The following is a 13,374-nucleotide window of genomic DNA, read 5'->3' as shown; positions in this document are numbered from 1 at the left end:
GTGTCTATGTCTATATCTGTGTCTATCTGAGTCTATCTGTGTCTATCTGTGTGTGTCTGTCTATATCTGTGTCTATCTGAGTCTATCTGTGTCTATCTGTGTGTGTCTATGTCTATATCTGTGTCTATCTGAGTCTATGTCTATCTGTGTGTGTCTATGTCTATATCTGTGTCTATCTGAGTCTATCTGTGTCTATCTGTGTGTGTCTATGTCTATATTTGTGTCTATCTGAGTCTATGTCTATCTGTGTGTGTCTATGTCTATATCTGTGTCTATCTGAGTCTATGTCTATCTGTGTGTGTCTATGTCTATATCTGTGTCTGAGTCTATCTGTGTGTGTCTATGTCTATATCTGTGTCTATCTGAGTCTATCTGTGTCTATCTGTGTGTGTCTATGTCTATAATATATCTTTATTTTGGCTGTTGCCGGCTGAAAAGGTTGCGAACCACTGCATTAAGCCATGAATCATAAATTTAGCAATTTTAATATTTCCTAATTTTTTTCCATAACCAAGAGATTTATTTGCCACAAAACATTTTTGAGCTCCTTGAGTTGCACAAAACAAATAAACATTGAAGAATCCAACAAAATCATTGAATGAGATTTTAATCATCTTAATTAAAAGCCTGATGAGCATTAATGTAAATACAATCCCAGTGATTCACTAATAATCAGTGCATTTACGTTTGGTTGATCCAACAAATGTTCACTGAATATATATTATTAATTAAAATACCTTTTTTTGTTTTTAATGTATTTAATTTTTTAAAAGGAAAAGAACCAAATGATTAACTTCATATGTGATCAATAATAAATTATTAAATACATTTAAAGGAAAAGTTCAGTTCATGGTTAGTTTGGTTTCCTCTGACTTTAAGAACCTTTTATTTTCAGCAGCATTTACAGTGACAAACAACAGTCATAAATAGGAGAAACTAATCAGCAGAACAAACACCCAACAGCTGTGAACAGTGCGGGAAAAAACTCAACCGTCCGACTCACTGAGACAGGACGGTTACTAAGCATCAAATATCATAAAACACACACAGACACACACACACACACACACACACACACACACACACACACACACACACACACACACACACACACGGTGCGCCAATTCTAAAGTTGTGCATGCTAAAAGCAGCAGTGAATTTTTTGTAACATTTAGCAACAAATATAACAACAAATATTTAGAAATAAATATAATGTCAATGTTAAATTTATATTTTAAATATTAAATCTAAATGCTAAATCTACATCTTAATGCATAAATGCTAAATTGATTTGGTGAATTTGCACATTAGCTAAATATTTAGTTTCACGTATGACATTTAAATTTAACGTTAAACATTTGAATTAAAATTTATATTTAACATTTAGATTTTGACGGGGGGAGATAAATCTAACCAGGAGGCACTAGATACTGTTTCATTATTTACAAAATGAGATTCTTTAAAATTCATTCATTCCATCATTATGATGATTATGATTATTTTTTCACAGAATTTTGGGCAAAATGTTCTAGTGGGACATAAGAGGGAACTTTAGATTTTTTTTAAAAAAAATCAAAAGAACCACTGTTATAAACAATGTGCAGTGAAACTAAAGCTTTCAAACCAAAACACACAGAAATGGAGATAAATCTTTATGAATGACCTTCAGTGATCAAACTTTAGCCACGCCCTCTGTCCTCTGACTCCGCCCAGTTTCCACAGAGCCGCTGTCGTCCACAGAGCGCTCATTAGACTGCGTGGGCCCGTCACCGTCGCCGGCCAGCGCTCGCCGGTACACGGCGGTCAGACTCTGGCGGCCCCGCCCCCTGACCTGCAGCCCCATGCAGAAGTAGAGCAGCGGGTTCACGCAGCTGTTAAAATAGGCCACGCCCTTCGCCACCGGGTGCCAGATCTTCACCACAACGTTCTTGCTGTGCACCATCTTCACCAGCAGGAGGCAGTGGTACGGCGCCCAGCACAAAAAGAACGCCACTACCAGCGACGCCAGGATGCGGAGTGGGCGGGACTTCCTGGAAAGGCGCGTTCGCCGGATGCCGAGTCCGGCGAGGACGTAACAGGTGAGGATGACGATGAAGGGCAGGAGGAAGCCACACAGGAAGCGAACGGTGTAGAGCGCCACTTTGGTGCTGTTGATGCCCTCGGCCGCTTCCTTCTTATCCACCGAACACTTACTCATGTTGTTCTTTCCCACGTAAACCTGTCGGTGGAGGAAGTAGGGGACGCTGAAGACCACGGACACGGCCCAAACGCATGCAGCGACCACCCGCGCCGCCCGCAGCGTGCGCCTACGCTTGGTGAAGACGGGCCGCCACACGCACAGCGCTCGGTCCAGGCTGATCACCGACAGCAGGAAGACGGAGCAGAACATGTTGGCGTACTTGAAGAAGCCGTTGAACTTGCAGAGGAAGAGGCCGAACGGCCAATGGTCGAAGAACAGCTTCTTAGTCAGCGAGAAAACACGAGTGAAGCAGAAGATCAGGTCGGCCACGGCCAGGTTCACCAACCACACGTTGGTGACCTTTGGCTGAGGACGGAAAGAAAGAAAGAACAACATTCATTTCACATCGAACAGCAGAGGTGAAAGTAATAGATTACAAATACTCACGTTACGGTCATTTATATGGTTTATGGATACTTGTACTTTTTTAAGTATAATTCAAAATCAGTCATTTTACTTGTACTTAAGTATGTTTTAAAAGAAGTAATTAGTTAAATTTCTTCACCCAACCATTACTGAGTAAATTATTATTCTTTTGTTTTAAAATGATCAACGGACATTGTGAAACTACAAAAAAATTAAATGACCAGACATCCTTCAAATACATCACATCATAATCAGCCAATCAGATTAAACATAATGCATCACATCATAATCAACCAATCAGATTAAAGATAATGCATCACATCATAATCGACCAATCAGATTAAACATAATGCATCACATCATAATCGACCAATCAGATTAAACGTAATGTACGACACCAAAACACTATTGAATGGAGGTTATTTTCTCAGTTTTAAATGTATCTATACCTAAAGCCTGGGAATTTGTTTTAAATTTGATTTTAATTCATTGGTGTTATTTTGTTTTGTTAAAAAAAAACTGTACAATATGACAATATTTATTGTCAAATGTTATTTTATACAGATGCCTTTGTGGAAAATTAATTAAGTTCCAAATGTGCAAGATTTCATCTTTTCTTTTTTAAGTTTATATATGAAATGTTTACATGAGGGTGAAAGTAACTAGTAACTTTTACTTTGACTACTATTTAATTAAGTTACTTTTTAATTGTACTTCAGTATTTTATGCATGACTCACTTAAACTCGAGTACAATTTCAATCAAGTAACAGTATTTGTACATGAGTAGATATCAGTACTCTTTGATGAACACATCTATACATGGACACATACGGTATTTAAAGTATTCTAACTCTTATTTTAGTTTGAGTGTGAAACACCTTTAGTTTAAATCCGGCCACGTAGATCACCAGGGAGTTCCCGGTGATGCCGAAGACGACGGTGAGCGTGTAGAGGATGATGCTGACGTTGTCCATGATGGCGTCGATGTCCACCTCATCTCTGGAGGGTTCCAGTATCTGAGAGAATGAGACGTTTGGAGGCATCTTGTGGCTGAAAAACAGAGAAACGGTTAAAAAAAAAACAACTCCTCAGAAACAAAGAAATGTGAACATAAGAAACACCACACGGATGGCTGTCTGTGAGAAAGACCAGAAGAAGAAGAATGTTTTCCTATGTCTCCACCTACAGCCATCTGTGAGTAAAGCTGTGACAAGTAACACCTGCCTGTCAAACAGCTCCTCCATCAGATCCAGCTTTGACCAATCACATTCATCTGTGTGTAGCTCCTCCTCCCGATATTTTACACGTTATAATAGCTCTGCTACAGATTCATTAGGGGCCTGTACTACAACGCTGGATAACGTCTTATCAGGCTAAATCACCATGGTAACTTAGGCTATACTGTATAATTTCAATAATTGAAGCATTAACACTCATCAATTCCTGCATTCCTTCCTTTCTGCTTTTTCTGCATCAACAGTGTTGTTTTTGGTTTGAATTATGGATTTTAATTCTTCATATTTTTAAGACGTGAGACGTGAGTTTGCACAGTTTCTCTGTTTGTGATTGGTCTGACGCTGCAATCTCCGCCCCCTTGTGTTTATATCCTGCTTCATAGTACAGCAGACGCATCGTTGAGTCTTACATAAAACGACTTAAAAGTCCTTTTGACGGATGTTCAAGAAAGAGATTAAATACAGAAATGCTGAGAGGAAGTTCAACATCAACAAGTCACACTTTACCTCAACACTTTTTAGTTCCACATTTGATCAAAAGAGTCGCGTTAGTCAGAAAAACACTGGGACTGAGTTCAGGATAAGTTTATCTTCTGCTATTGTTGTTGTCGTTATTGTCGTCCTGTGTTGCTCTCATTCTGCCGCTGATTCTTGGACAGAAACGGGAACAGAACCACCCACTGCTTGACCTTTTCACGCACACACACACACACACACACACACACACACACACACACACACACACACACACACACACACACACGCTAAAGAACAGAAAACACCAGCGTGGTTTAGCTTCTCTGCTCCTTTCATGTTATTAGACTTAATGAACTCATTCACAGATCAATAAAGGACAAGAAAGGAAATGTAAAGACATTAACACAGCTGTTATCTGCTGTGTCCTCTGTAATGGAGGAAGTGTGTAATCACCCATCTGGTTATCTTCAGGAAATCACAGGCTAGCATCATGCTAGCACGATGCTAAAGCTGTCACTTTGTATCTGTTATCACTCCCTGGGTTTAATGGTTAGGTTTATCTGGGATGAATGCTGTAAAGCAAGTGTTCTCAACCTTGGGGTCAGGACCCCATTTGGGGTCACAAGACACTGGGAAAGGGTCGCCAGATCCCTTCAAGAAACTACGGATATTTTTTGATCCATTCTAGAGCATCTTTGCTTATTTTTATTTGATTTATTTTGAATTCAAACACACTAAACTTCACTAAGTATACTAAGTATGCACTATGTAGTCTACCTCCCTCAGACGTCCAAACAGAAGAAGTAGCCCAACCTAAAAACGACCAGTTAACAGACTGCCAAATAAAAAAAACAACAATCATAAAATAAAAGCTCTATCTAAAAAAAATCTACAGTTATTTAACCAACATTGACCAAACATAAAACACACTCACCATTTATTAGGGGATCTAAACCAACAAAGAAGAGGAACAGACGCCACAGGGAAAGACAAGGACATCACTTCTGAGTTCAGAAACAACAACAAACAAACAAATAATCTGTCAAATATTAACTTACCAACCATATAAAAATCACATAAGGTGTATTTACAAAACAAAAATACACCAATTTTGACCATTGAAAATACACATTTGTCTCACCAAATTAAAATTGAAAACAGCAAAGCATGATGGGAGCTTATTAAAAAATAAATAAACAATTCAAATTCTACCTTTGAACATAAAAACAACCTCTAAACAGATTATATTTAATACATCAACTACTCAAAGTTCTTTGGAGCCCAGGGAACAAAAAAAAGAAAGAAAAGATGTTCCCACACCATGAGGGAACAAGACTGCACCAGAATTGACTACCACCAAACACAAAACCACCTAGAGGACAATGGACGCACTACAAGTGAAGATTGAGGTCCTCCCACAAGCCAGAACTAACCATCACCAGGAAGAACCAACCATTATGAAGAAGAATCAACCACCACCAGGAAGAACCAACCAGCAGCCGCCAAGACTACCATGATCATCCAGGTCTAGGCGACAAAAAGTATTTTTTTTAAAAAAAAAACAAGCAAACTTTATAGGAACCACTCTGAGCTGGTAGAGACCCAGACCACCCCAACCTGAGAGGATCAACCAACTCTTCAGTCTGATTGACTTGACTGAGGCTGGATACCTAGCGGTGATAACTAAGGCCTTAGTCAATCAGATGGTGAGTATACGGCCCCCCTGGGTTCCGACTCTAGGAACAGCACGCAGGGTGTGGTGGTCTGGAGCTGCAGGACCTTAATCAGAAGCTCAGTTTTCTATGAGGAATAGCCTCAGTCACACAAGAACACATTCTGTTCTACACACGAACCAATCTGAAAACTACCCCTAAAAAACAACCAATTGATCTCCTTCAAAGTGTCACCGTCCCCTAAACTCCGCCCTCTAACCTACAGTAGAGGTTAGACCGGGGGTGCAACGGGACCTAAACTTTCTTCTCTGATTCCCTGGATCAACCAGTGACCAGGCCGAGAGTCCGACTGGACGTAGGAAAAGGTAAGCCCCTCCCCCTGATAACATTTGATAGGAAATCAGGCCGTGGATGTTCTTTATGACTTTTGAGACCATTTTTGATTTTTTTATCCTTTGTTCATATTTTGGCCTAATACTACTCTGCCAGTCCCTAACCTATTTACACCAAATGTCAAAATGTTCCACTGTTTAGTGAAAATGCTGATATCTAATTTGTGAGATGCAAACACCTATACTTTTAATGTATTATTAGGTTTTAAATTTTTACTGTAAACTGCTATACACAATTTTATCACCTAAATGTTACCCACTGTCTAATGCACTCTGACAAAAGTTATTTATATAATTTTTTATTTTTTATTTACTGTTTTTCATACTTAATGCAACTCTTAACTGATTTACATCATTCAAAGATAAAACTGTTCTGCTTTTTAGTGACAATGATAATATCTCATTTGTAAAATGCCAACTCTCTTACTTTTAATGTAATTTAAGGTTTTCACACAAATTTGGCTGCGTATGTAATTCTTAGTGTTTGATTAGTCCTGCTAGTGTGTAACAGCTGCTGCTCATGAACTTTGAGGAAAACTCTTGTTAAAGCTTTAATCCTGCAGCTACAGCCATAATGTATATGTTGCTACAATCTTCATCTTTCCTATGATTATATACGTTTAGTGGGAATGCTTAGCATTAGGACTGTTACCCTCAGACTTCTGTGTGTGGCTTCACTCAGTGTGATGAGATCCTGCTCTGAGCAGACATCATGAGGAACCTGGATCAAATCTTCCTCTGCACACTGTAACTCTGACTTTAAATAACTGATTATGACTTAACATAATGCACTTATTCTCTCTGAGTACTGCCTGCATATGTCTAAGCTTGTGGTAATTTGTACAAACGTGAGTTCATTGGTAATAAACACATAATAAACACATAATAAACACATAAAGCTGAATGAGTTGGTAATTATTTTTTGCATTATTGCAGCAATGCAAATTTGTCTAGTGAAAACTATAACAGACATAGGTGGACTTTCCACTCAATACCCCAGCCTCAGGGACCCCAACTTTCCTTTAAATTTTACTACTATTGTGCAATTCTCCACCAATAACTGTAATATAATATAAATATATATATTAGAGAAATACCAGGGGCTCAGAGAAGAGTTGGAGAAAACCTGGAGGGTGAAGGCATCAGTGGTGCCCGTGGTCATTGGGGCACTCGGGGCAGTGACCCCCAAACTGGAGGAGTGGCTCCAGCAGATCCCAGGAAATACATCAGACATCTCGGTCCAGAAAAGTGCAGTTCTAGGAACAGCAAAGATACTGAAGAACCCTCAAGATCCCAGAACTCTGGTAGAGGACCCGAGCTTGGAGGAAAAAAGAGAGACCGCCCGCAGAGGGTGAGGAAGAGTTTTTTTTATATATATATATATATATCTTACATTCAAAATAATTAGTGAAAATTAACACTAGGTATAGATTCTGTCCACAATAATTGTAGTTTCAGGTCCAATTGGACATCCAGGCAGACCTGATTTGGCCCGCGGACCTTGGGTTTGACACTGGCTCAAGGATAATTCCAGCAATATTTTTGTCTTTTTATTTATTCAGACAAATGTTTTACAGGAAATTTACCTGCTCTCGTGACATGTTTCGACTGTCAACTGTCAGTCTTCTTCAGAGGCGTCTGCTGAACGCTTTGATGTTTCTTTGACTTCCGCATAATAATTCCAGCAGGTTCTTTTCATCTTATTTTTGAATAATATATAAATATAATTTACTTTTATCTTTTGACATGTTTCGACTGTCAACTGGCAGTCTTCTTCAGAGGCATCTGCTGAACGCTTTGATGTGATGCAGTTGACATATGGGTCAAAAATAAGTCAAAAGTGATGAATTTACCACCGTGAGGCTTTTGGATGTGTTCTCTGACTTTCTACAAATGAATATTGATTGTCCTCAGAAATAAAACATAGAAATATCCAGAATGAAATCCTCTTAATAACACTTCTGTGCTCTTTAATTGTATATCTATAATGTTTGTATGGATTTTGTCCAGAAAACAAAGATTTGCTGAACACTTACTGTGATTTTTACTCCTATGAGCCTCGGCTTTGACCCATAAATCACTTTTTTAAAACAGATCAATATCTGAGTCTGATTGATTATTTCTTAATGAATCAGGAGTTCCTAAAGTGATGTGGTTTCAAACATGAAGGAACGAGGAAGTGGAAATACTTCCTTGTTTTTTTTCCCATGGTGTCACAGACTGTCCACTGCTCATTTACTCACTTCTCCTCCGTCTAACACCAAAATAAAGTGATTTATCTTCATTAAGTTTCACACAAAGGTCAAGTTTAACATTTTTCCTGCTGAATGTAAAAACTCAGTGTTTCATAGCTGACATATTCTGAATATTTAGCTAATTTATCTCACATTTGAGACAAATTAATGTAAAAAAGCATGCTCTATATCAGTGTTTCTCAAATGGGGGTACGTGTACCCCTCGGGGTACGCAATGGCACTACAGGGGGTAGTTGAGAGAGAGAAAGGAAAATTAACAATGAAAACATTAAAAATATAGAGATTTATGTTTATTTTAATTAAAAATGTTAATGAATATTACCAGCAATTCACAAAATGACAACAAAAACCCACAAAATACAAGAAGAATATACTGAATGTGAAAAACAACAAAATGATGCCAACACACTCACATTAAGAGATCAATTTAACATTTAGATTTAACATCTATATTTAGAATGAACATTTACATTTAGATTCAAACATTTATAAATAATATTTAGATTAAACATTTACATTTACATTAACATTGAGATTTAGATTTAATATTTACATTTATAAATAACATTTAGAAATAAACATTTAGATTTAACATTTACATTTAGAATTAACGTTTTTTAATGTGTACATATTTTTAACAATGATATAGAACATGCTGTTTTACATGAATTTCTGTCTCATATAAAAGAAAAATGAGTTAAATGTTACTATACCACACGTTCAGAAACAGATAAAGAGCAGGAGACGACTTTATGTGTGATGGAAAAAAGGTGAAATCATAAAGTAAAATTAGTGAATAAATCAGAGTTTGTACCTTTTCTCTGAGCTCGTCTGCTTCAGTGTTTGGAGGAGTGAAGATGATGCATGTTCTCCTCTTTTCTCTGAGAAGATGTGAAGCAGCTTCATTACTAATAATGGTGTGTGTGTGTGTGTGTGTTCACTTCCTCTCTGTGTGTCTACCCTTGTCTTTCAGTGATCGCTTCTTCTTTTCTCCCACGTTGCCACACACACACACACACACACACACACACTGGTCCTCCTCAGCCAATCAGACGTGACCTGAGGAGGACACTGACCTCCTGTTACCAGAGGAGATATAACCTCATCATCCTCCTCCCAGTGGGACCAAACTGATAATGGAACTAAAAATACTTTTTCCCGGTCAAACGTGTCTTTCTTTCTGTTCCCACGGGTAGAACAAGTGTGTGGTATTCCTGGTGAACAGGTTCATTAGATGCTGATGGTGATGAAGGTTCTCCTGTAGGATAGGCAGGTATGGAGGATAGATGTTATTGTCAGCGCAATAAAAAATAATTCTAACTAATTACATCAGAGTTAATAATCGTTAATAAATGAGACGATAAATGTAAAAACACACTAAAGTAATTATGGTAAAAGTAATAGATAACAATTACTCACATTACTGTAATTAAGTTAATTTTATGGGTACTTGTACTTTTTTAAGTAAGTATTATTTTTTGTGAATATTTTTTTTAATTCCGTTCCTAAACGTTCCATTTCTGATCAAAGCCACTTCCTATAGTTACGGTTTCTACCTTTTATGATGTTACACACATGGAACATCTGGCATGTTTTAGAGTTCATAAATGTACAGTAACTGTACTTAGAGCCTCAGAACTTTAATTATTTTAGTTTTTATTGTACATTTTGACAAACCTTTTATTTTTACAGATGCCTTTGTGAATAATAAACTAAGTTCCCTTTGTGATAGAATTGTTCTCTTTCTTTTTAAGTTTCTACATGAGATGTTTACTGTATGTAAGGGAACCGTACCAAGATTTATTACCAATAAATAAACATGAAGGGTGAAGTCACTTTTCCTTTGAGTATTATTTAATTGAGCAACTTTTTACTTGTGCTTGATTATTTTATGTATTGTATTAGGGTGCATCAAACCCCACAATGTTAAAATCAATCTGTTCTTAGTCTAATAATGTTCCAATGACCAAAATATGAAGACTTGCAAAATATTTGGTAAATCAATTTATATTTATTGATCCACCTCAAGGTTGAAATTTTCACTTATGCCCCATTATGAGTGATTTTTACCTTTAATATAGCATTTGGGTTTTTTTTTTACTGGAATAAATTATATAGAAATTGGAAAATATATATATTTTGCTTTGAATAATGAAGCCTAATAATGCACTATTGACACATTTACACAGTTAATGTGATGAATTGATGATCCAGCAGTAATTTGTCAATTCTGTTTTCTTATGTTTTTCAGGAAAACAACAAAATAATGCATATTTTCTGTTATTATTGGTGTTTTTAAATTATTTTCATTGGCTTGCACCCCATAAACAATAATAGAAATGGGTCCAACAAACTCCAAAAATGTCATTTTTAATATCTTTCTGTCCCCAATCTAAATTTGTTCCAGTACCAAAAAAAAAAAGATAAGCAGGCTAATAATTATCAGGGTCCACAATGTTTGTCTTCTTTCAGTCTCCAAGACAACGTCTTCTCATTCTTCTTTATTTCCTGTGGTGTGAAGCCTCTCCAAGCCGTCAAGAACGTGCATCAGCGTCATTTGACGTCAAGAAGAACCGAACGAGGAAATTTGTGTCCGTAACAGCAGAACAAAATATATCACAATCTGTTTATGGCAATAAGTAGAATTCTGTGTGTGGACTCATTCTGTTTGGTATAGAGCGTTTCATCATCTATAAACATGTTGATAGTGCTTTGAAATCACTTTTGTTGTATTAGCGCTGTATAAATAAAGCTGAATTCAATTAAAAGACTTAAAATTTATGTTTATTTTTTTCACAAATCCTGTCCATCAAAAACTGTAAAACTACATTAAACATAATTTCATCCCACAATTGTTGTTCAATTAACACCAAACTATCTACAGACTGTCCTCAACAAGATAAACTATAAATATTTGTAGATATTATCAAAATGTTTGACTTTAAATGCTTTTCTACACATTAAATTTAACATTTTTTTTTGTTTTTAACAATTCAAAATCATTGTAGATCAGTTTTTCACTTATTGAGCCAATAAAAAATTGTTAAAATCAAATGATTTTGATCCAGTTTAACGTTTTGTTCAGGTGTCATTACTCTAAAGCAAGGCTTGCTCAAATTAACTACCATAGACATTTGTGATATACAGTAGATGTGGTGAATCACTCTGTAATCTGCAACAGGTTCCAACCTCTGTTGACAACATTACATTTTGTGAACAATTTGACAGAAAGAGAAAAGAGGGACAAACTCTGGAAACTCAGACCATGGTTTGAAACATTCACAGAGAAATGTCTCCTGAAGATCACAATTCTGTGGAGGACATGATGATTCCTTTCAAGGGGAAGTTCAGCAGCATCAAGCAGTATATGTGAGGAAAGCCACACCCATGGGGGTTCAAAGTATGGGTGAGAGCTGGAATCTCTGGAATGATGCTTGACATCGATGTTTACCAAAGGAGCAACACTGGAACACGTGAATTGTCAAGTGATGCTGTGATGAAGCTTGTCTCCACACTTCCAAAGGGTCAGAACTACAAGATCTACGCGGACAAGGACCTCACCTCTGTTCCATTAGTAGTGAAGCTCCTTGAGCATGGAATCCATTATGTGGGAACAGCCAAGAAGGTACGCCTACCCAACTGGAAGAGCTTGAAGATGAGAAGAGCTTGAAGAAGAAGGGTGGAGGAAGTTTTGACCACAGAGTGGAGGTTAAACACAACATCTGTGTTTTTACATGGTATGACAACATGGCAGTCACACTCATGTCATCCTTTGCTGGACCAGAACCTGTGCTGGAGATTCAACGCTGGGACCAAAACCTTCATTGACGTTGAAAAGCCTTACAACAACAAATCCATGGGAGGCGTGGACTTGTTGGACTCCTTTACAGTGAAATACAAGTTCTCCATCCTGGCGTTGTTACATGTACATCTTCTTTCACACCATCACCCTTACTGTGGTCAACGCCTGGTTCCTCTACAAGAGCTCTCAAGATGCCAAAGAAGGAGATACTGAAGATGAGAAGGTTCCAGGCACAGCTAGCTTCTGCTCTTTGCCATATTTGTGATGTATCTTTGACTTGTATCATCATGCAGTTTTAGCATGTTGTACATGAATTGATTAATAATATTAATATTGATTAATCTCTTTCCAGGTGGACACAACACTGAAAGCTCTGAAGAGAAGACAATTATCTTCAGGCAACAAAAGCCCAGATGCAGCAGGAAGTCCTTTGAATGATGGGAAGAGACCATCCCCAGGTGATGTTCAAACGTCTTCCAAGAAAACATGTTCACGCCCCCCACAGGATGTGCACAAGAACCTTCTGGACATTTCCTGATGAAGGTGAAGAGAAGACGCTGCAGACATTGTAGTAAATGGTTTATTAATACACAATGCAGCAGGTGTGATGTTCACCTCTGTTTATCAGAGGACAAGAACTGTTTCTGGGATTATTATTGTAAATAAATGTCAAAGTTCTCGTTGTTGCAATAAATAATAACATGACTGAGATAATGTTTTATGTTTTAGGACAAAAGCAAAACCCTACAAATAAATCCTTAGTTCTGTGTTGTTCAGACAATGAGTTCAAATACAGGAGATTCTGCTCCTGACTCAGCAAAACTTACAAAAACATTAGTTTATCTATATTTGAGTTACATAATCTCCTCCCACAATTTTAGTTTAATTAACACCAAACAGTCAGACTGTCCTAAACATAATATCTACACACATT

At 37.3% G+C, this 13,374-nt stretch overlaps 1 protein-coding gene across 1 annotated transcript; it reads right to left on the bottom strand.

Annotated features, from left to right (window-relative positions):
* Positions 1-1,402: 1,402 nt before the first annotated feature.
* LOC114471798 (C3a anaphylatoxin chemotactic receptor-like) lies at positions 1,403-9,574 on the bottom strand. The gene is made up of 3 exons (XM_028460721.1): positions 9,453-9,574; positions 3,485-3,656; positions 1,403-2,545 (listed from the first exon to the last, which is right to left on the bottom strand). The coding sequence occupies exons 1-3, from the start codon at positions 9,542-9,544 to the stop codon at positions 1,673-1,675; spliced, it is 1,137 nt and encodes a 378-aa protein (XP_028316522.1). The 5' UTR covers positions 9,545-9,574; the 3' UTR covers positions 1,403-1,672.
* Between the last annotated feature and the right edge of the window lie 3,800 nt (positions 9,575-13,374).

Source organism: Gouania willdenowi, chromosome 11 (assembly GCF_900634775.1).
Source record: "Gouania willdenowi chromosome 11, fGouWil2.1, whole genome shotgun sequence".
In the NCBI taxonomy this organism is placed as follows: domain Eukaryota; kingdom Metazoa; phylum Chordata; class Actinopteri; order Blenniiformes; family Gobiesocidae; genus Gouania; species Gouania willdenowi.
The sequence above is the reverse complement of the archived record's forward strand: the minus strand, read 5'-3'. Positions and strand labels throughout refer to the sequence as shown.

Coding starts and splice junctions, on each gene's coding strand:
- LOC114471798 (XM_028460721.1), bottom strand. CDS start 9,544: ATGAAGCTGCTTCACATCTTCTCAGAGAAAAGAGGAGAACATGCATCA. Junction 3,657..9,452: donor CAGACGAGCTCAGAGAAAAG/GTACAAACTCTG, acceptor TCTGTTTTTCAG/CCACAAGATGCCTCCAAACG. Junction 2,546..3,484: donor TGGCCGGATTTAAACTAAAG/GTGTTTCACACT, acceptor TTCCGTCCTCAG/CCAAAGGTCACCAACGTGTG.